Source organism: Carassius gibelio, chromosome B3 (assembly GCF_023724105.1).
Source record: "Carassius gibelio isolate Cgi1373 ecotype wild population from Czech Republic chromosome B3, carGib1.2-hapl.c, whole genome shotgun sequence".
NCBI classification, from domain to species: Eukaryota; Metazoa; Chordata; class Actinopteri; order Cypriniformes; family Cyprinidae; genus Carassius; species Carassius gibelio.
Window position 1 is genome coordinate 33,959,697 of NC_068398.1, and position 22,774 is coordinate 33,982,470.

Here is a 22,774-nt window from a genome sequence, read left to right on the forward strand (position 1 = left end):
ATCCAGAGTCAACGCTGACATCTCCCAAGGATGTGCTCACCTGCCCAATGTGCACCTGGCTCATCACCCCTCCATCACAATCAGGGACCTGTATGACCATGTACACATAAAGAAGGACAAAGTCAATGTGTTGCAAAAACACTGAAAGACACAGCGTGGGGCAGACAAAAAACCTTCACACCCCTGAAAACAACACAGCTGCCAACCTACAGAACACAAAACCAGACACCCAGCATAAACCTTCAAACTCACCCCAGAGAACAACCACCACTGGCTGCACAATACCAGGGACCCCCACAACATGCTAAAATCCACATCAGAACCCCATGCACCAGCACTACACCACCACAGATCTACACCAGCCCATCAGCAGAAACCCCAGTTTGCAACAGAACCCCACCCAAGACACCCACAACCACAAAAGCATCACTTCAGCATGAATTCAGCAGCCTTTGGGCTAAAGAGCTCAAACACTGAATTCCAGAAGAGCATCAAGGATATGGATATTATAATTCTACAGGAGACATGGAGCAGGACAGACACTGTCACCCACTGCCCACCCAACTACAGAGAAATCATCCTACCATCACAAAAACTCAAGACAGTCTGACAGGGAAGAGACTCAGGAGGACAAATAATCTGGTACAAATCAAAACTCCACAACCACATCAACACAGTGAAGCAATGCAAATATTACACCCGGCTTAAAATCCACAAAGAACTGCTCCCATGCAGAAAATATATATACTTGTGTGCCATATACATCCCACCATCAGGGTCCCCCTACTACAGAGAAGACACATTCTCCATGTTAGAGGAAGAGACAAGCCACTTCCAGGCACAGGGAAATGTGCTCATCTGTGGAGACCTGAACGCAAGAACAGGACTACAGCCGGACTTCATCAACACGCAAGGGAGCAAATACATCAACAACAAACTGACTGTTATTAATAACACATTCTCCCATATCCACAGAAATAACCATGATTATATAGTAAATAAGAATGGGAGAGACCTCCTGCAGCTCTGTCGAAGCCTGGGTCTGTATATCATCAACGGTAGGTTACGAGGAGACACTTTAGGAAGATTCACATTTTGCTCACCTCTTGGGAATAGCACAGTTGACTATATGATGACAGACATAGATCTTTCATCTTTCAGATCATTCACTGTTAGAGAACTAACCCCTCTGTCTGATCAAAGTCAAATCACTGTGTACCTCAAAAAGACTGAAAATAACATTAACACAAAGCCCAGTAAACTGTACAACATCAGAAAACCATACAGATGGGCTGAAAGCAGCGCTGAAGAATATCAGAAAGCACTTAGCAGCCAAAAAATACAAGCGCTCATAGATAACTTTCTAAATAACATCTATGCTCACACCAATGAAGGTGTCAATCTTGCGGTCAAAGATCAAATTACATATTTGAAAAATCAGCAAAACAATCCAAATTGAAAACAAAATCTGGAAAAAATCCAATACCCAAAAATGACAAAAATTGGTTTGATCAGGACTGCCAAACTACTCGCAAAAACTGAGAACAGTGTCAAATCAGAAACACAGAGATCCAAATAATACAGAGATCTGCCTTCTTTACTGTGCAACACTAAAACAATACAAACAAAGACTCAGAACCAAAAAAGCACAATACACCCAAAACCAACTAACAATAATTGAGAAGTCAGTGAACACACAATTTTGGAATAACTGGAACAATCTGAAAAAAACTGATCAAGAAGAATTGGCAATCCAAAATGGAGAAATATGGGAAAGTCATTTCCAAACACTGTTTAATAAAGTACAAACAGACACAAACTGTAAACAAAACCAAACAATCAACAAATTGGGAAAACTAGAATTAGCAATCAAAGATAACCAAAACCCATTAGATTTCCCAATAATTGATAAAGAACTTAAAGAAAAAATCAAAACCTCCAACTCAAAAAAGCATCTGAACCTGATGGGATATTAAATGAAATGATAAAACACACAAGCAGTAAATTTCAGTTGGCCATTCTAAAACTATTCAATGTGATTCTAAGTGTAGATCGCTTCCCTGACATCTGGAATCAAGGCTTGATAACACCAATCTTTAAAAACTGAGATAAATTTGATCCTTACAACTACAGAGGCATCTGTGTGAGCAGTAACCTGAGAAAGTTATTCTGTAGCATAATAAATGCTCGACCACTAGACTTCATCACCACACACAAGGTACAGAGTAGAAGTCAAATTGGATTTTTACCAAATTACCATACATCTGACCACATCTGTACATTACATACTCTAATTGAAAAACATGTTAACCAAGATAAAGGTAAAATATATGCATGCTTTATTGACTTTAAAAAAAAGCTTTTGACTCAATTTGGCACCAAGGACTGTCTTACAAACTTATTGAAAGCGGCATAGGAGATAAAACCTATGACCTTATCAAATCAATGTACACTGAAAGTAATTGTGGCGTAAAAATCGGCACCCAACGTATGAGGTATCTTTCCCAAGAGCGTGGTATGAGACAGGGCTGCTGCTTAAGCCCAAAATTATTTAACATTTACATCAATGAACTGGCAAGCAGTCTGGAGCGATCCGCAGCCCCTGGCCTCACACAACACAACTCACAGATCAAATGCCTGCTGTATGCAGAAGATCTGGTTCTGCTGTCTCCCACTCAACATGGTCTACAGCAGAACCTGGACCTGCTAGAACAATACTGCCAGACCTGGGCCCTGACAGTCAACCTGAAGAAAACCAAAATCATGATCTTCCAGAAAAGATCCAGATCCCAGGGAACACAACACACATTTACATTAGGCACTAACCCAATAACACACACAATACAACTACCTGGGTTTGAAAATCACATCCATAGGAAACTTTAATCATGCTGTGAATGAACTGAGAGAAAGCACGCAGGGCCTTCTACGGCATAAGATGGCAATGAACTATAGAAATCCCTATTAGAATTTCGCTGAAAATATTAGAATCAGTAATTGAGCCCATTGAACTCTATGTCAGTGAGGTGTGGGGTCCACGGACCAATCCAAATCAAGATTTCACCAAATGGGAAAAACTTCCAATTGAGACCCTGCATGCAGAACGGTGTAAAAATATATTACATATGCACCGGCATACAACAAATAACGCATGTAGGGCAGAATTATGCAAATATCCTCTAATCATGAAGATACAAGAAAGGGCAATTAAATTCTGGAAACATCTGAAACTCAGTGACCCCCAATCATATCATTACAAAGCCCTTCAATACCAAGAGATGAGCAAAGAAAGCAGTCCCCTCCCTCAGCTGATCCAGAGCTTCAGTCCTGACGCTTCACTAACATCTACTGATGTTCTGAATCACATCAGAATCAATCAGATTACTGCACAAATTAAACAGAATTTCATCACTCACTGGCAAACCCAAACAGAACAACAGAGTAAAATGCGATGCTATTTGACTCTAAAGAGGGAGTACAGTATGGCAGAGTATCTGTACACAGTGTCAGATAAGAAACTGAGAAGCACGCTGACCAGATACAGACTCCGCAGACACAAGCTGATGATAGAGACAGGCAGACACAGAAAAACATGGCTGCCAGCGGAGTAGAGACTGTGTTCACACTGTGATCTGAATCAGATGGAAACAGAACTGCAATTCCTAACAGAATGCCCCAAATACACGGACATACGGACAGGGTTCTATGATAAAATACAGCAGATCCATCAGACATTTAAAGCTCTTCCAAAGCAGGAGAAACTGCTCTGTGTTTGCTGCTCAAAATGTGTCTGCCTGTCATGATATTAGAGAAAACACTCAACCTGCCCCGATCTGTTTCCATCACATGTAGATTATGTTATGCCATATTACTGTATTGTATTACTTAGATGTATATTTTGCCTCTGTAAATCTAATACCATATTCTATTTTATTTTATTTCTAACTTATACATTCACATACACTAATTCACTTTGCACTACATGGTTAATACTTTTTTTTATATTTTATTATTACTATTATTCTTTGTCTTTCTGTAAATACACATGTTCACTATTTGTAAGCAGCCCAGCTACAACTGCTTTGGCAATACAAATGTACAGTTTTTGTCATGCCAATAAAGCACACATAAATTTAAATTGAAATTGAGAGAGAGAGAAAGCATGAGAGAGAGAGCACGCGCGAGAGAGAGAGAGCGAAAGAGAGAGAGAGAACGAGAGAGAGAGCCCCGGCCGCACGCTCACCATCTTCAAACAACACGAGCGCTGTCTTGCACTCTCTCCCTCGCGCATATTAATTAATTGACACAATGGTATCAATGTTAAAATCATGTAAAATTAAAATGTAAGTGTGCTCACCCCATTTTTGTTTGTAAGAAAAAATTTGATTAGATTTCATATCGCAATATCGCAGAAAAATAAAATATCGCAATGTCATTTTTTCCCAATATCGTGCAGCCCTAGCTTACTTCACGACCACCTCTTTTTTAGATTGCTCACACATCAGACTTACTGACTAATGATCTATGAAAAAGTCTCCTTCCTCTTCTGTCTTTATTTCTATTATTATCTCTGTGGGACATTTTTTTGTCCAGTATTGATGTTACGTTATAATGACCTTGTTACATTGTGATGCAATATGTTATTCCATTTGGAAAGGTATTTAATTTACACCTCTACAGTTGCAGCTTGAAGTCACGCTGGTATTAAAAATATTTTGAAGGTATTAAAAAAGGTAGTAAAAGGTATTAAATTCAACTTAATTTAATTCATTCAACACTGTGCTTTTTAACTTAAAAAACACAGTGTTTGTGACTCAAGATACTAAAATAAAATACCTGCTTACGAATTATCATACAAATAAAAAGAAGCACACACTGGAATCTAGACTTTTTAGTCTCACTAATTCACTGCTCTGACTCAATCCCTAATCTGTTTACTGGAAATTTGTGATACTTGTATGTGATAATTGTGTGTGCAGGCATTAAGTAGGTGCAGCCTGAAACACTGTGTGGCACTGTGGCAGCTGCTCAGCTCTCTGAAATCAGAGACAATGCTACGTCTGAAGAGGGTGAGAAACTCAGCTCAGTAAATATAGTATTCTGTTGTGTTCTTTTAGTGAATTTGTTTGTGGTAATGACTCTGTTCATCTGCTTTTCAGGACCCATTTGTGGGCATCTGCAAAGAGTACAGAAATCCTTTGCAGGAGAAACACAAGAGGCTACTCCAAAGTTTTTTCACTAAGTCCAGCGCTGATGCCTTCCTGTTGGAAATGCATGAGTTTCTGCTTTTGGTCCTGAAGAACCCAAAAGCAACGGACACCTTTAGGCCTGGCTGGGGGTGAGACCTGATAAGAATATTACAAGCACTGCAAATTTTCTTGTAAATTTAGCTTTTTTCAAATATGCACAAACAGTTAAGTTTTTGGAGGGGTTTATCTTGTTGCTTTAGCTCATTATTTAGGCAGTTTAATAGGTAATTAAACATTTGCGAGAATTGCTTCTGTAGTAATCACTACAGTACCAGTGTTTAGTGCAATGCTGATTCTCCTGAAGCACAAGCATAAATACATTTACACAGTTTGTTAATGTAATAAGAATATTGCACATCCTTTAGCTGTACTATCCTTATGAGCCGCACGTAAACAAAAAATAATGCTAGTTTAATCTGATTCACAAACAAATTACAGTAGGTAGACAACCAAAATGGGTAATACGGCATGTTAACTGCAAGTCAGTCGCATGTTAAAATCATTCGTGAAAATACCGTCAGGTGGTGCGAAAGGACGGATTAGGAAATTAATGTAATTGTAAAATGAAATAAATGGAGGAAGTAAAACAATATAACATTATGATATAACATTTTAACATAAAAAAATTAAAGTTCTTGTCTTCCAGTTTACTTACTCAAGCCCAAAGGGCGAAGAACCCTATTGATTTCTTTAGGATTATAATTTTTATTTCTATCTTTATTCTTCTCTTTTTTTACCCAAGGTTTTGGGGGCCCTTAACATGCTTAAAAAGTCTTGAAAATTGGCACACAGGTAGGCGTGGCACAGGGGCCCTACAGTGCCCCCTGGAAAACTGAGGGCCATATATCATACTTGCACGTATAGATATGAAACTCGGTACACATAGATCTCATCAAACCAAGCAACTTCCACACGGAATGTCATAAGCTCCGCCCAACAGGAAGTTGGCTATTTATGGTTTTGGGGAAAACACATGCTCTGGAAATGTATATACTCCTCTGAGGAACTCCACCCGTTTGCCACAAAACTCTGTGAACATGATCTCAATACATTAGGGATGCTAAATTGCAAGGATAGTTTTGATATCTCGAAAGGTTTGGCATGGCGAGGCATTGAAATTATGGTGAGAAATGAGAAATAGGAAGTGTCTAATAACATCCACATACATTACCTTAGTTTGATCAAACTTCATCAGTTTGTTCGTTGTATGATATCAATCGCATATATGTTACTATTAGGAGCCAAAGTTATAGCATCACCAACTGGCAGCAGGAAGTGTCATTTTCAAAATGCTTTGATTTCAGCATCTTATTTTTACTCTATTTGCTTCAAACTTAATCAGAATAATGTCAAAACATGGCCGATTTAAATTTGTTGTGGGGATCTTGATATCTAATATAGTGTTGCCATGGCAACATGTCCAACTGGAATATTCTGTTCTGGTGATTTTGAGGCAGATAACATGCTCAGAATTACATGAAACTCAAAACACATATCAGTATTAATGATAGATAGCACTCTATAGCGCCACCTTTTGTCAAAAGTGGGGGGGTTAGTTTTAGTTACAGACACCAAACTCAGTACATATATTTTTCTTATCAAGACGGACAACTTTCTAATTCACAGTCATCAGCTATGACCAACAGGATGTCGGCTATTTTGATTTGAATATGTTTTTTCGTTATTTTGTCGTTATTCATTTGTTTTACTTGATTTTTTGTTGTTCTACATGTTGAATGTTGTTTGTATAACAGTCTACGACAGACACATGCATCTAAGCTTAGGTTCCTACATCGCGAAACACAAATTGGACTTTGAGTTCTTGAACGCTGGCACCTTGTTTACAGACATCGCATCACAGCCCTTTGTCTGGGCTGCATGGGTGCGACCGAGAAAACACCACCGGAAAAGTGGGAAGAGATCTTTATCAGACTCAGACGTCGTCCGCTCGGAGAGAACGAAATAGCTAACACGGGGAAAAGCAGAGTTGGGGGCGTTTGTTTTTTTTTTATCAACAGCTCGTGGTGTGATGAGAGGAACCTACACTCTATTAAATCCTTCAGCTCCCATGATCTGGAATTTCAAATGCTTCTGTGTTGACTATTCTGGCTACCAAGAGAATTCACAGCCATCATAATCACAGCTGTTTACATTCCTCCTCAAGCCAACACAGACCATGCACTCAAGGAACTGTATTTGGATATAAGTGAGCAGGAAACCGCATACCCAGATCCATCATTTATTGTTACGGGGGACTTTAACAAAGCCAACTTCAGAACGATAGTGCCAAAATATTTTTTTAGAGATGCCTACAAATCTCTCCCCCACCCACCTTTCAGCAAATTGGATCACTCTTCCATTCTGCTGCTGCAATGCTAATAGACAGAAAATGAAATGGGAAGCACCCGCCCTCAGGACAATTCAATGTTGGTCGGGCCAATCAGACGCTATACTACAGGACTGTTTTGATCATGTGGACTGGGACATGTTCCGGGCAGCGTCTGATGCAACATACAGGCATACTCAGGAACTGTAACATGTTTCATCAGGAAGTGTGTTGAAGATGTAGTGCCGACAAAAACAATCCGCATCTACCCCAACCAAAAACCTTGCCTTGTCAGCGCGGACATCTGCTTTTAAATCCGGCAATGCTGATGATCGCAAACAAGCCAGTTACGATCTCAGAAAATCCATCAAAACCACAAAAAATACCATATAAAGGATCAATGATAGATAGCACTCTATAGCGCCACCTTTTGTCAAAAGTGAGGGGGTTAGTTTTAGTTACAGACACCAAACTCGGTACATATATTGTTCTTATCAAGATGGACAACTTTCTAATTCACAGTCATCAGCTATGACCAACAGGACGTCGGCTATTTTGATTTGAATGTTTTTTCGTTATTTTTTTGTTATTCGTTTGTTTTACTTGATTTTTTGTTGTTCTACATGTTGGATGTTGTTTGTATAACTGTCTACGACAGACACACGCATCTAAGCATAGGTTCCTACATCGCGAAGCGCAAATTGGACTTTGAGTTCTTGAACGCTGGCACCTTGTTTACATGACATCACATCAGAGCCCTTTGTCTGGGCTGCATTGGCACGACCGAGGAAACGCCACCGGAAAAGTGGGAAGAAAGTCCGCGTCTTTATCAGACTCAGACGTCGTCCCCTCCGACCACCTCTCCCAACCATTTTGCTGGCTAACGTTCAGTCACTGGACAACAAACGGTGTGAACTGCAGGCACATATCTCATAACAATGAGAAATAAGGGACTGCTGCATTATTTGCCTCACAGAAACCTGGATGTCAGCAGAGTTTTCAGACTCAGCCATTGAGCTTACGGGGGACCATGCACTCAAGGAACTGTATTTGAATATAAGTGAGCAGGAAACCGCATACCCAGATCCAGCGTTTATTGTTACGGGGGACTTTAACAAAGCCAACTTCAGAACAATAGTGCCAAAATATTTTTTAGAGATGCCTACAAATCCCCCACACACCTTTCAGCAAATTGGATCACTCTTCCATTCTGCTGCTGCATGCTTATAGGCAGAAAATGAAATGGAAAGCACCCGCCCTCAGGACAATTCAATGCTTGTCGGACCAATCAGACGCTATACTACAGGACTGTTTTGATCATGTGGACTGGGACATGTTCCAGGCAGCATCTGATGCAACATAGAGGCATACTGAGAAACTGTAACGTGTTTCATCAGGAAGTGTGTAGTAGATGTAGTGCCGACAAAAACAATCCGCATCTACCCCAACCAAAAACCTTGCCTTGTCAGCGCGGACATCCGCTTTTAAATCCGGCAACGCTGATGATCGCAAACAAGCCAGTTACGATCTAAAAAAATCCATCATAACAACAAAAAGACAATATAAAAACAAAGTTAAAGAACAATTCAACACCAACGATGCAAAAAGCATGTGGCAGGGAATAAATAACATCACAGACTTTAAAGGGAATAAACCAGCTTCTGTGAACATCGCCGCCTCTCTACCAGATGAGTTAAATAACTTTCATGCTCTTTTATGCTATTTTCAACACCGTCCACACAGAGAGCGCTCCCGTGGCTGCTGCAGAAGATGTGAGTGCACTCTCCGTCTCTGTCGCGGTTGTGACCTGATCCTTCCGACGGGTAAATATCCATAAGGCTGTGGGTTCCGATGGCATCCCAGGCCACGTACTCAGAGCATGCGCATTCCAACTAGCCAGTGTTTTCACAGACATTTTCAACCTCTCCCTCTGTCTCTCTGTGGTTCCCTCTTGCTTCAAAAAATCTACCATTGTGCCCATACCAAAGAAAAACAAAATCACATGCTTAAATGGCTGGAGGCCCGTTGCTCTCACACCCATCTTCAGTAATTGTTTTAAGAGACTCGTCAGAGACTAAATCTGCTCTGTGCTGCCTGCCTCATTGGACCCACTACAATTTTCATATCGAAGCAACCGTTCTACAGACGATGCTATTGCTTTCACCCTGCACACTGCTCTCTACCACCTGGAAAATAAGAAAGCAAGAATGCTGTTTGTGGACTACAGCTCAGCATTTAACACCATAGTGCCTGCCACACTTGTTGCGAGGCTCCAGAATCTGGGACTAAACAGATCTCTGTGCAGCTGGATCCTGGACTTCCTGAAAGGCAGAAGTCAGGTGGTCAGAATGAGCAACAACACTTCATCCCCGCTGACCCTCAACACTGGTGCTCCTCAGGGCTGTGTCCTCCTGTACTCCCTGTACACACATGACTGTACAGCCACACACAGCTCCAACGTCATCATCAAATTAGCTAATGACACAACGTTGATGGGCCTGATCACCGACCACGATGAGACAGCCTCTCTATACAGAGAGAAGGTGAGCACCCTGACTAAATGGTGTCTGGAGAACCACCTCTCACTCAACATCGACAAGACAGAGGAGCTGGTGGTGGATTTCAGGAGACAGAGCAGAGAACACACACCCATCACCTTCGACAAGACACCTGTGGAGCGGGTAAGCAGCTTCAAGTTCCTCTGCGTTAACATCAATGAGGAGCTCACCTTTTCTACACACACTGACACAGTGCTGAAGAAGGCACATCAGCGCCTCTTCTTCCTGAGACGGCTGAGGAAGTTTGGAATGAGCCCCAGCATCCTCAGAACATTCTACACTTGCACTATAGAGAGCATCCTGACGGGCTACATCACTGCCTGGTTCGGAAAGAGCAAAGCTGGCAACCGTAAAGCTCTAAAAAGGGTAGTGCAAACTGCCAGCCACATTGTTGGAGGTGAGCTTCCCTCCCTCCAGGACATCTACCACAGGCGAGTATAAGGAAAGTCCGGAGGATCATCAAGTGACTCCAGCCATCCGTCCCTCAGACTGCTCTCTCTGCTGCCCTCAGGAAGACTTCTATGCAGCATCCGATCCTGCACTAGCCAACTGAGGGATATCTTTTTCCCTCAGGCTATCAGACTGATGAACAGTCAGAACTAATACACCCTACAGCAGCGGTCCCCAACCTTTTTAGCACCAAGGACCGGTTTAATGTCAGACAATATTTTCACGGACCGGTGTTTAAGGTGTGATGGATTAATACAACAAAATAAAATGATATGACTGGCATAAAAACTGTGGTATATTGTAAATATAGTAATAAACATGAATCCACTGTGTATTCTTATGCAACTTTATTAGCAACAACATAACATGAATAACATCCTCTCGCTCACTGACTCTGTGATGTTTAAACGTGCCTTAAAAATATAAGATACCGCAAAAATCCACCACTGCCGGCTCTACTGGTCCAATCAGCGCAGGGTTGTGCCAGTGTTGTTTTGTGTCGAAAATGTAAAAAATATATATAATGAGCGAGTACATCATGAATCTATTTTCCCAAACCATGTTTTTGTCTTTTCCTGATTCACTACGGTACCCTTATAATAAGTGTTTATATTCAGACTATTTTAGTCTGGTTGGGGTCAGCAACGCTGCAGAGTAGCACAGTACCTGCGTGACTCGCCATAGATGTAAACAGAGAGAAGCAGCTCCGGCTACAATGTTCTTCCGCTAGACGCAAGCGCCAAAAGTTACCGACTGCAGCTTTAATGTAAGTTATTTATTCTTTCTTGTGTGGCCTGGTACCAAATGACGCACATGACCACTGCCCTACAGCATACTCCCACAATATGGTATGCAACACACTGCACATTAACTCCAACAGTTCAACATTGGACTATACATACACACTGCATTAATATAATATATATATTCCGTATATATGTTTACATAATGTAAAACGTGTACATTCTGTGGATAGTGTATACTGTGTAGTGCTAACTGTATGTATTTACATATTGTGTTTAATGTGTAGTGTTAACTGTACATATGTCTAATAGTACACTGTGTGTACTGACTATATGTATGTGCATATTGCACATTTTCATCTGTTGAAGTCTGTATGTTTATATGTTAATTGTTTCTGCAATTTCTGGAGCAAGCTCAAAAGAATTTTACTCACCAAGGCACATGTGCTGTGGTGATGTGACAATATAAGTTACTTAAAAAGAGCTAAATTCAGATGTTTGTGAGCTGTTTAAGTGTGAAAATGAAAGACCATTTGACAGCGCGAGACTGTCTAAGGGCAGAATATCAGAGCAAGAACGGACAAATCACATACAAGATTAGTTCAAAATACATAATAGCTTGGCGAATATAAACGAAAACAGCCACGTGAACATAAACTGTTGAAGAATCATGGATCATGGAGTGGATCATGATACTGGATTTGAATATTAAAGCGACTGCATTTACCAGCTTTCTGTCTTAACTTTTAATCTATGAAAAACTGAAAATCATTCGTCTTTTTATGCGTGTATGTATTCATGTTTTTTTTTCTCTAATAAGAATGAATCTATATTTAATTAAATTGATGACACGTTATTTTACATTTGATTTGTCCAGCATCTAAACACAGAAAAACCTAAAACTCTATTTTACTATGTTAGCAATTTCTTCATTGTACAATTTAACTGGTGTACACACTTTTATTTTCATAATAAACTTTTTTTTTGATTATAGACAGTTACAGTGGTCTGTAATAAATATTAACAGGTTTTGTTCAAGCTGCTTAAAATGGTTGAAGTAGGCTACTTTTTAAAATGTAAATCCTAAAAAAAAAAAAGCCGTATTTACGAAAAGGTGCTTAATAGAAAAAAAACGTTCTTCATTACAATACAAAATAACAATTTTCAATAGTAAATATTATGAAAACAATAACTGTAGTACTTTTTTCATCATTCTATAGTTTGTATTATAATTGTAAAAACAAATTTAGCAACTCGCATAGTAATCATTCAAAGTTGAAAATTAAACTCTTAAAGCATCAATTTTACATGGTATATTATCAGTAAACTAATCATTAAATATTTGTAATCATTCAAATTATATTGGCCCCTTTCATATGAAGGCTACAATGCTAATGTTGTCCACACCATGGCACCATAGAATAGCAAATACTTCAAGATCTGTTCAAAGACTTGAAAATGTTTCATACGTGCATAAATAAAACATTCATTCTTTTTTTCATAAACTAATAAAGCCCAATATAGTAATTATGCAAAAACTATAATCTCCTAAATACCATTACTTTTTATCTTATTTTAATAGTATTCACAACATATTTCTCAAATTATCACATAATCAGCATTACTGAATAAGTGAAGAAGGAACACAATATTAGTTAACGATTTTCATGTTGTGCATATAATAGTACTCACATAAGGACAAAGAAGAATTTACTTGAAAAGTCCATTGTGTAACTGCATCATCTACACAAACCAATGTGCTTGGATCCCTAATGATCACCTTGACCTAAACCACGTTGTTTCAGTTACCTTCTGTGTCTTTGCCCACAATGCTTCAATGACGCTTCAAAATGCTTCAAAATGCTTCAAAATTGCTTAGCAGGTTTAGATAGGACTCGTCATTTTGGTTTTAGGACTTTAAAGAAAGGTTTTGAATCACTTCAAATGTTGACTACTGTATGGCGCAATATAGTTTATTAGTTATTATAACTTAATTTCAAAATTAAATTCAAATTCAAAAGAAAGAAAAAAGTTTGCACTGTGAATCTGTCCTGCCATTCCGCATGTACTGCCATTCTTATTCTGCAGCTAAAGAATCCAACCTTATGTTGTATATAATGTCTAGAGAAATCTTCTGGCTACAGTACTGTCTCCCATGCAGAGAGTTCTCTTTTCTCCAACACGATCCAACTCGTCTTACGCCAGTCCGATACATTCTTCCTCGTCTTCATCTTCACTCAGTTGTAGATTAGGGATATTATTCAGTCTTATTATGCCGCTTTCATGGTTGCTCAGATCGTCTTCAGAATCAGTGACTGCTGCATAAGAAGTAGCCACGCTTCCCTTGGAGGGTGGGGGCAAAAACAAAAGAAACAAAAGACGGCTTATCCAGTAAGGAAAATACACACAGACGATGACACGCCCCTACTGCGTGCTAGAATATCTGAAAAACAAGCCAAATTCAACCTCAAAATGTACGCTTTTAAATATACCAATACTGCTATCTCAAACAAAGAGAGCCATCTTTGTGATCTCAACTAACAGATTCTGCAAAAAAATTTATATCACCAATTAAAAAAAAAAAAAACGCTTGTTTATCGTTTTGCTTGAAAGTTGTGCTGCTGAATTGTGTCCGTGATGGGTCACATTTTTTAAACTATGAAATATAAATTCGCACAGAATGTAGTCTATTCATAACTTATATACTGAACCATCTCTTTGTTTTTCTAGATCCCAAACAGAATCCAGACTTCAGTAAAGTATCCGTCTATGAACATGTTTTACAGGCTGTTTTAGATTTATAAAAGGAAATACACATGCGTTACAGACATAACAGAAAACATTTTTGAGTTTTTGGAGACATTTTTTTTTTGTTTATTTACAATGCTCAAAGCAGAAGCAACAATGAAAGTGAAAAGTTAAAGTTAAAGTCGTGACATTTGCCAAGTACTGTAGCCCATACTCGGAATTGGTGCTCTGCATTTAACCCACCTAAGTGCACACACACAGCAGTGAGAAGTGAACACACACCCGGAGAGGTAGGTAGCTATAGATCCAGCGCCCGGGGAGCAACTGGGGTTTCAGAGTGCCTTGCTCAAGGGCACTTCAGCCATGGGTATTGAGGGTGGAAGAGAGCACTGTTCATTCACTCCCTCCCAACTACAACTCCTGCCAGCACGGTAGCTAGTCCAGCTCCCTAAGCATTAGGCCACAGCTGCCCCTATCATTGAATCATTGATTCAAAAAGAATCCTGAACGTTCATCAATGGTAGCTCACTGTGAATATATCATAGTTCACTATCCGATTCACACTTAGAGAAGCACATTCTCGCTCATCATCGTAGTTAGGAAGACAAAACTCTTTTGAAACACATTTCCTAGTTAGTAACTATAGAAATGATCCCTGAAAGTATAGTCTGTATCTGCAGACAAGGGTTGGCCATTCTCAAAACATAAAATATCATTTTTATTTCAGTTTTCATTTAAAACTGTGTTTTAGAGAAAAAATCAGTGTTAAGACATCTCTCCTTTCCAGACAGTTCTGAAAGAAGAATTTATGCAAACATGTATAAAATGCTTTAAAAACTTTAAAGGTTTAAAGCAAGTAGGGCAGGTGATAAATCGATTTTATCGATTAACTTGAATGTGTAATTTACATCGGTTTGTTTGAATGAAAATCAGTTTTCTTTTTAACATCCACCAACGCTCCACTCAGGGCTCCCGTAGTTCCGAGTGGGCTCAACCCTCCCCCGAGTGTCTGATATAGAGACATGCTGCAGAGAGGTGTTATTCTGACTGGAGCTAAGAGCAGATTCTTTTAAGAGTCTGAGCGTCATGGTTTTCACTCGCTCCAAGGGCGCTCCATCACGTGTACAATTCATGCCAATAGCCCGTAATATAACTGCATATTCATCAAAAATTCACGTTAAACATATTTAGCTTGATCAGAAGGTTATTTATTTTGTATTTTTATAGGCTAAGTTATGAACATAACACATCAAACATACTGAAATACTTTATCCACGGAGCGAAGGCGGAGCGGTGTTTCTGGTGTCAGTGAGCGTGGAGTGATTATTAAATGCTCAGAGTGCGGAGGGGAAATTGTTGCCGCTCCATTCCACCCACATACTCTGCTACTGAGTGAGACATATGTTTCACTCTACAAAATGAAGATGAACGCGGCAGCACTAGAACAGCATATCTGCTTTACTGTTGTGGCTCGCATGGCAGTAAATGCTATGATTATATGATAATGCAGTCAATACAGATATTTAATAAAAACATAAAAAACAAGCAGTGCTGTAACTATAACCCATTAAAAAACGCATGAGTGGCACGATCCTACAAAAGACAATAGAACCCAGTGATGTTGTCTGCATTGGACATGATCCCCATCAGTAAACTGATGCCTCATTCTACTTATGACGAAATGTACTGATGATTTGACACTATTGTGATGTCATAAAATTTAGACATACTTTTAGCGCAGCGGGATGTGGCACAACTGTCTAGTGTAGACACAGACAGTGTCTGCTCTGTTTACAAATAATTTATATAAGAAAAAAAAAATAACGGCATAACAAGATGGAAATATAGACTAGAAAATATATTGATACTTGCTCTTTCTTCCGTCCATGACACTGACTCACTGCGGAGTTGCAAGTTTTAATCAGTTTTTAATCAGCACTTAACGCAGAGTGGCTGGTAAGATGCATGATGGGCTAGTATTAAAAAATAAATAAATAAAGGTCTTTATAGGATTAAGGTAATAACATTACTGTTATTTTTTTGTGTTGTTTTTTAATAATCTAGTCTCAGTTATAAATTTGAATGGTAAATGGCTTCTTCTCCTTAACCCAGGAAAGACACCTCTGACATTGTCTGTGGTTCAGGAGTGGCATAACAAGAGCCACAATAACTGAAGCCAAATTCCTTGTCATGTCTGTATGCCCGTTACCCCAGCCTCAGTCCATTCCTTGTAAAGTTCACTCAAATTCTTGAATCGATTTTGCTTGACAATCCTCATAAGGCTGCAGTTGTCTTTGTTGGATCTGCATCTTTTTCTTCCACACCTTTTCCTTCAACTAAACTTTATTAACATGCTTGGATACAGCACTCTGTGAACAGCCAGCTTCATTGTCTAATGGACAACTGTCAGATCAGCAGTCTTCCCTATGATTGTGTAGCCTTGTACTAGTGAAATACTGAGTAACCATTTTGAAGGCTCAGGAAACCTTTGCAGGTTTTTTGAGTTGATTAGCAGATTGGCATCTTAACATATTCTAATTTGTTGAGATAGTGAATTGGTGGGTTTGGTTACATCGTCTGGTTACAATATGTAACCAGTCTTTGCAGCCAAGAAATGCACAATACCAACTCTGAACACAGAGCAGGTTGAACCCTGAAGCAGATGTGCTACAGCAACAGAAGACCACACCGGGTACTGCTCCTATCAGCTAAGAATAGGAAAAGGAGGCTACAGTTGACACATGATCTCCAATTTTGGACAATAAAAGATTGGAAAAGCTTTGACCTGCTCTGATGGGTCTTTATTTCTCCTAAGACATTCAGATGGTAGGGTCAGAATTTGGTGTAAAGAGCATGAAAGTATGGATCCTAATTATAGATAATGCACCTGTTACAAAGCTCAAATCATCTCAGATTGGTTTCTTGAAAATGACAATGAATTCACTTTACTCATATTTTTTTCAAAGTCACCAGACCTCAATCCAACAGAACAGCTTTGGGATGTAGTGGAACTGTAAATTCGCATCACGGATGTGCAGCTGACAAAATCTGCAGCAATTGTGTGAATCTATCATGACAATATGGACCAAAGTCTCTGAGGAATGTTACCAACACCTTGTTCAATCTATGCCATGAAGAATTAAGGTAGTTCTGAAGGCAAACTAGTAAGTTGTAACTAATAAAATGGCCATTGAGTGTGATGTGTGACATACAGCAAAGTATGGTGACCTGTACTCTGAATTCTTGCTCTGCATTTAACCCATCCAAAGTGCACACACAGCAGTGAACACACACACACCATTTATGCTGCAGCGCCCGGGGAGCAGTTGGGTGTTAATGCGTTGTTCAGGGGCACCTAAGTCATGGTATTGCTTGCCCGAAACTAGCCACTAGGCCGGGACTTCCCCCGCTAGGCCCTGTCTTCCCCCTATACTGACTATATATTGTGTGTGAATATATATATATATATATATATATATATATATATATATATATATATATATATATATATATATATATATATATATATATATACACACAGTGGGAATCGAAAGTTTGGGCACCCCTTGCAGAATCTTTGAAAATATGAGTAATTTTCAAAAAATAAGAGAGATCATACTAAATGCATGTTATTTTTTATTTAGTACTGTCCTGAGTAAGATATTGTACATAAAAGATATTAACATTTAGTCCACAAGACAAAAGAATTGCTGAAATTATTAAAATAACCCCACTCAAAAGTTTGGGAACCCTTGGTTCTTAATGCTGTGTGCTGTTACCTGATGATCCTCGACTGTCTTTCTGTTTTGTGATGGTTGTGCATGAGTCCCTTGTTGGTTCTGAACAGTTAAACTGAGCAGCATTCTTCAGAAAAATCTTTAAGGTCCTGCAGATTCTTCAGTTTTCCAGCATCTTTGCATATTTGAACCCTTTACAGCAGTGACTGTATGATTTTGAGATACATCTTTTCAGACTGAGGACATTTGAGGGACTCAAACACAACTATTTAAAAAGATTCAAACATTCACTGATGCTCCAGAAGGAAACAAGATGCATTAAGAGCTGGGGGGTGAAAACTTTTGAACACGATGAAGATGGCTAAATTTTTCTTATTTTGTTGAAATATAATTGTTTTCCATTTAGTTCTGCCCTTCGTAAGCAACAGAAGATACTGGTATGTTTCCCGGTACACAAATTAAGTACAATTTACATTGATCTTCAAATTCCAAAAGTTTTCGATATATATATATATATATATATATGTGTGTGTGTGTGTGTGTGTGTGTGTGTGTGTGTGTGTGTGTGTGTATATGTATGAATGTATGTATTTATGTATGTATGTATGTAGTTATTAACCAAAAAAAAATCTTCTTTCACTGTCCACAAATTTGTATGCAGTTTACAAAAAAAAAAAACTATAAAATTGTGGTTGCAAAAAGTATTACACTGAAAATGCTATAACTCAAGATAATCAAAGTTAATTAAATTGGGTTTTGTATTCTACAGCAATCTGCAGATCAGAATCTGTGGATGCCTTGTAAGATTTTGGTGATGTGCACTCTAAAGCCCCTATTAAACATATGTTAATCTATTATAACTCACTAAATTCTTTCTGTCTTCCAGCCTTAAAGACACGGTTATGTCCTACATGGAGCGAAAAGATCTGGACATTCCTCCTGAGGTTGATGAGTTCTTCCCAGAAGAGATCCTGCTCTCACAGTACACAGACACATGGATGTTCTCTGTTCTTCTCAGACAAGAAAGAAACCAAAGATAGATTCTGTATGATGTACTTTTGTTGTCTTACCCAGTCACTCTTATATCAGAGAAAGCTTAGAAATTATTTACAAATGACATCAGTAAAAAAAAGTCATCAGTATAAATTTGTGAAAACCATGCCTTTTGTGCACCTTATGCTGTATATTTGCTCCCTTATATAAAGAACTTTGTAATGTAATATTAAGGTTCAATCTGTCAAAGTAATATCTTTGATAATTAGCAAGTACAGTGCAACTTAGTCAAAGTACAGAAAGTTCAAAACAATCATACGTGTAACTTTTTTGCTGTAAATGTTTTTTCTCTGATTTGTTTGGAAGTTGGCAACATTTGCTTAACCATCCCTTCCTTATTTACTTGCTTGTTACTTTAAGATACCTACAAACTCATTTAAGAACATGAACTGTTGATTGTTGAAATATACACTCCACATCGTGAGCCCAGACCTGAATGCCCTTATGTCTATGTCTTTGTCCAAGTTTTTGATAGTATGTTGTTTTTTGGTTAATGTTTTTTTTTTTTTTTTTGGATAACATAGGTGTTCCATAAAAAATAAAAATATATACCTTTTACAACATTTTAGGGATTTCTAACCTCATTTTCCATTGCATTTTTTTCTGTGCTATACTAAAACAATGTTTCTGTGATCACCATGTGTGCTGGAAAATGTTGTGATGTTTACTTTTTCTGTGACTAACATGGATTTGAATAAAGAGTTATTAAATGTTTACATCCACTTCAAAGTTGGCATGTTGTATAACAAGTATGTTTAAAAATGTGATTTGTTTGGAAGGTGAGCCCCCCAGTAAAAATATTTTTCAGATGCAGTTTTTAATATATAATTTGACTGACTGCCCTAATTGATATGCTCTAAGGAGCTATAGAACATTGACCTTCCTGGTTGCTATCGACTGATGCTCACTTACAGTGGTGTAGTAAACTGGCTCGAAAGGTTAAATGTATATAAATAGTTACAATTATTTATATCAGCTGCCAGTAGTAACTGCAGCAGAATTAATATTGTCATCAACTAATCGGTTCGTCCAGTGAACATTCAGTGTAATTTCATATAAACTTTTAAGAAATTATATTTTCATGGCCACAGAAAATAACCTTACAGTGTTAATGCAGTAGAGCAGTGGTTTTCAAGTCCTCGCCCACAAACGAAGCTTACTAGAGAAGTGTGACATAATATTCCTCTGTAAATAAAGAATGAATTAAAATTAAATTCTCGTCTTGCACACTTTAATGCCCTTTGAATAGAATCATGGTGAATATCCGGTGATGTCCACTTCACAGGGCACTTATGGTCAAATAGAACAAATGTCTGAAGCCGCAATGATTGGAGTTGAAAACTACAGTAGAGCATGTAGCTTGATTGAAATCATAAAAGGGACATTATGGAATAAGAGTTATAACCACCTGAGTTAAAAACCATCAGTGCCATTTTACAACAGGTCCAACAGCTCTCTGTAGGTCTAAACCTCTGTTTGGTTTAGTTAAATGGATGATACTTGCATTGCTTTGGTCATTGTCAGTGTCCGGATGCAGTCTGGGATTAAAGTCTTGATTGTTTTGAGGTTTGGACTTGTGATCATGTTATTCCAGTTTTGAAGAGTGATGAATATATACTGACTCAGTGGTGATTAGGAGTTTCTTCGCAGGTGGAAAGTGAAAAAGAGCTAAAGAGAGACGTCATGTGATCTGAGGATCTTTGGACGACTGTTGAATTGTTGATCTGTTTGTTATTTTATGGGAGTGAGCAGATTTTTGACAAGGATATTGTTCTTTCCTTTAAATATAACAAATAATTGGGGGTCTGATTGGTCCAAATGCTATAGTTGCCTAGGAGCTAAGTCTAAGAAGACAGATATTCTTGAGAGTTAAAAACAGATGTGAAGCTTATATTTAAAAAAAAAAAATAAAAAGAAAGTACATGTTCCCTTTCATGCATTCTCCCAATACTATAAAGGGCTATTACTATCAGTTACACTTTATTTTAAGGTGTTACAGTGCAATAAGACATTTAAGTACTGAGTTTTATTATGTATATGTGCTTAGAGTTAAGATTAGGGTTTGGTTTAAGGTTTTAATGTAACAAGAACACCTTAAAATAAACTGTCACCTTATCAGTTGATACAACTTTTACATGGCAGTTTCCAAGAAAACTGATGAATAATATTCCACTTTAGATCATGAAAATAAGTTAACTTAGGACTGAGTATTTTTAGGTATGGTCATTGGGAGAAATAAATTCCCCCAAAATTCAACATTATTGTCATGATTGTTTTCCCTACAGTAAATTTATTTTTATAGAATGAGCTTGAGTCCGATGAAAACCATCACAAATTCATATTTTTGGATGAGTCAGGCTTTAATCTGGCCAAGACAAGGAGGAAAGGTCAAAATTTAAATTGACCAGTGAGCAACTGTCAAAGTACCTGGGCAATGTGGAGCCAATATGTGTGCAGCTATTGCGGAAGATAGTGACAGGTCACAGATCTAGCTATCCTTGATGAGCTAAATCAGGTCTATAAAGATGATCGTGTGACCTATGTATGTTTGGGATAATGCAGTTTCACCATGCTCAGATATCATGGTGTCAGCCCATCCACAGCAATATATTTACACTCATACTCCCCTTTCATTAACCCAATTGAGGATTTTTTTTTTTGCCACAGGTGAAAAATGATATGCACCCTCACAAACAAGTCACTTCTCCAGGCCATGGATGATGCAGGCAATGACATCACAGAAGACCAATGTCAGGCTTGGCCATGCCAGAAAATTATTTCCATGATGTTCTTCTGATCATGAAAACATCCATTGTGATGTGGATGAAAATCCTAGGCTAAATCCACAAGACAGGATTGATGGAAACAGAGAGGGACTCTCCCGTTGACAGTTTACCATAAAGTAGTTTTTTTAGTATAACACTTCTGCTGTCTTCATGTTTTATCCTCCAGAAAATGATTTGAAAATGGTGTTGGATAATAAAGAATGGTAAACATTTTGTATTAACCCTCTGGGTTTAGAGGGTGTTTTGGGGCCCTGGAGAAGTTTTGACATGCCCTTAAATTTGTGTATTTTCATTATCTTAAAATGCATTAATAGGTAAAGTCTGAGAAAATGGCAAGACTCGTTTTCAAGTTGAGGTAGGGGCTATTATGTGTCCTTTATGCTGTAGTTGTTCATAAATTCATGTGAACATGCACTGCATGTTTGACCACAATCAGAAAGAATTTGTCACCTGAAAACTTAGCAAAAACAAAATGTAAACAGACTCATTGATTATCTCTAGTGGAAAAATAATATTTACATATCACACATTCATAATAGAATAGAAGAAATGTGTACTGACTATATGTGCTCATTGTAGCTAACATTATCTTTTGCCAATTGCCTTACACACTTTTGCATTTCGAAATTCAATGATTTTTAATTCATTCGTTTTGCGCAAAGATTATTCCTATGTAAACATTATGTTTAAATGTTTCTATAACCCTTACAAAAGTGAAACATTATAGTTCTCAAAAGTAAACATGTTACGAATGTTAAGAAATGTTACAAAAGTGGAGAAACATGTTTAGCATATGCACAAATTGCATATGCTAACGTACGCCAGAGATGTTGATTTATTATTTACTATTTATTACTTATTTGAGTCCAAGAAGATAGTGATAGTAACTGATAACTTTCTTTAAAGTTTTATATCCTTGTGCTAAAAAAGATTCTGTGGACACCTCAGGGGAAATAATTTGGTTCAGTCAAATATTTTAAGATTTTCTCAAATGAATATGTATGTGTACACATGTATGTACACAAAATGTGTATTTTGTAATGCTGTCTGAACAAGATGACAAAATTTATTGGAGTAATAAAAATATAATTTACAAAGCTGCATTAAAAAAAAACAATTGTTTA

The 22,774-nt window shown here is 38.1% G+C and overlaps 1 protein-coding gene and 1 non-coding gene across 7 annotated transcripts in view; one reads left to right on the top strand and one right to left on the bottom strand.

The window, feature by feature from the left end:
- Positions 1-19,580, top strand: part of LOC127953338 (E3 ubiquitin-protein ligase rnf213-alpha) — a 125,083-nt gene extending 105,503 nt beyond the window's left edge. For all 6 annotated transcript variants that reach the window (XM_052552492.1, XM_052552491.1, XM_052552493.1 and 3 more), the window contains 3 exons: positions 4,980-5,069; positions 5,160-5,338; positions 18,698-19,580. In XM_052552492.1, the coding sequence (XP_052408452.1) occupies positions 4,980-5,069; positions 5,160-5,338; positions 18,698-18,851 (423 nt within the window). In that variant the 3' untranslated portion in view covers positions 18,852-19,580. The remainder of the gene's footprint in view (positions 1-4,979; positions 5,070-5,159; positions 5,339-18,697) is intronic.
- LOC127953958 (small nucleolar RNA U3) lies at positions 14,534-14,745 on the bottom strand. The gene has a single exon (XR_008153385.1). It is a non-coding gene; the product is annotated as a small nucleolar RNA U3 (small nucleolar RNA).
- Positions 19,581-22,774: the final 3,194 nt, after the last annotated feature.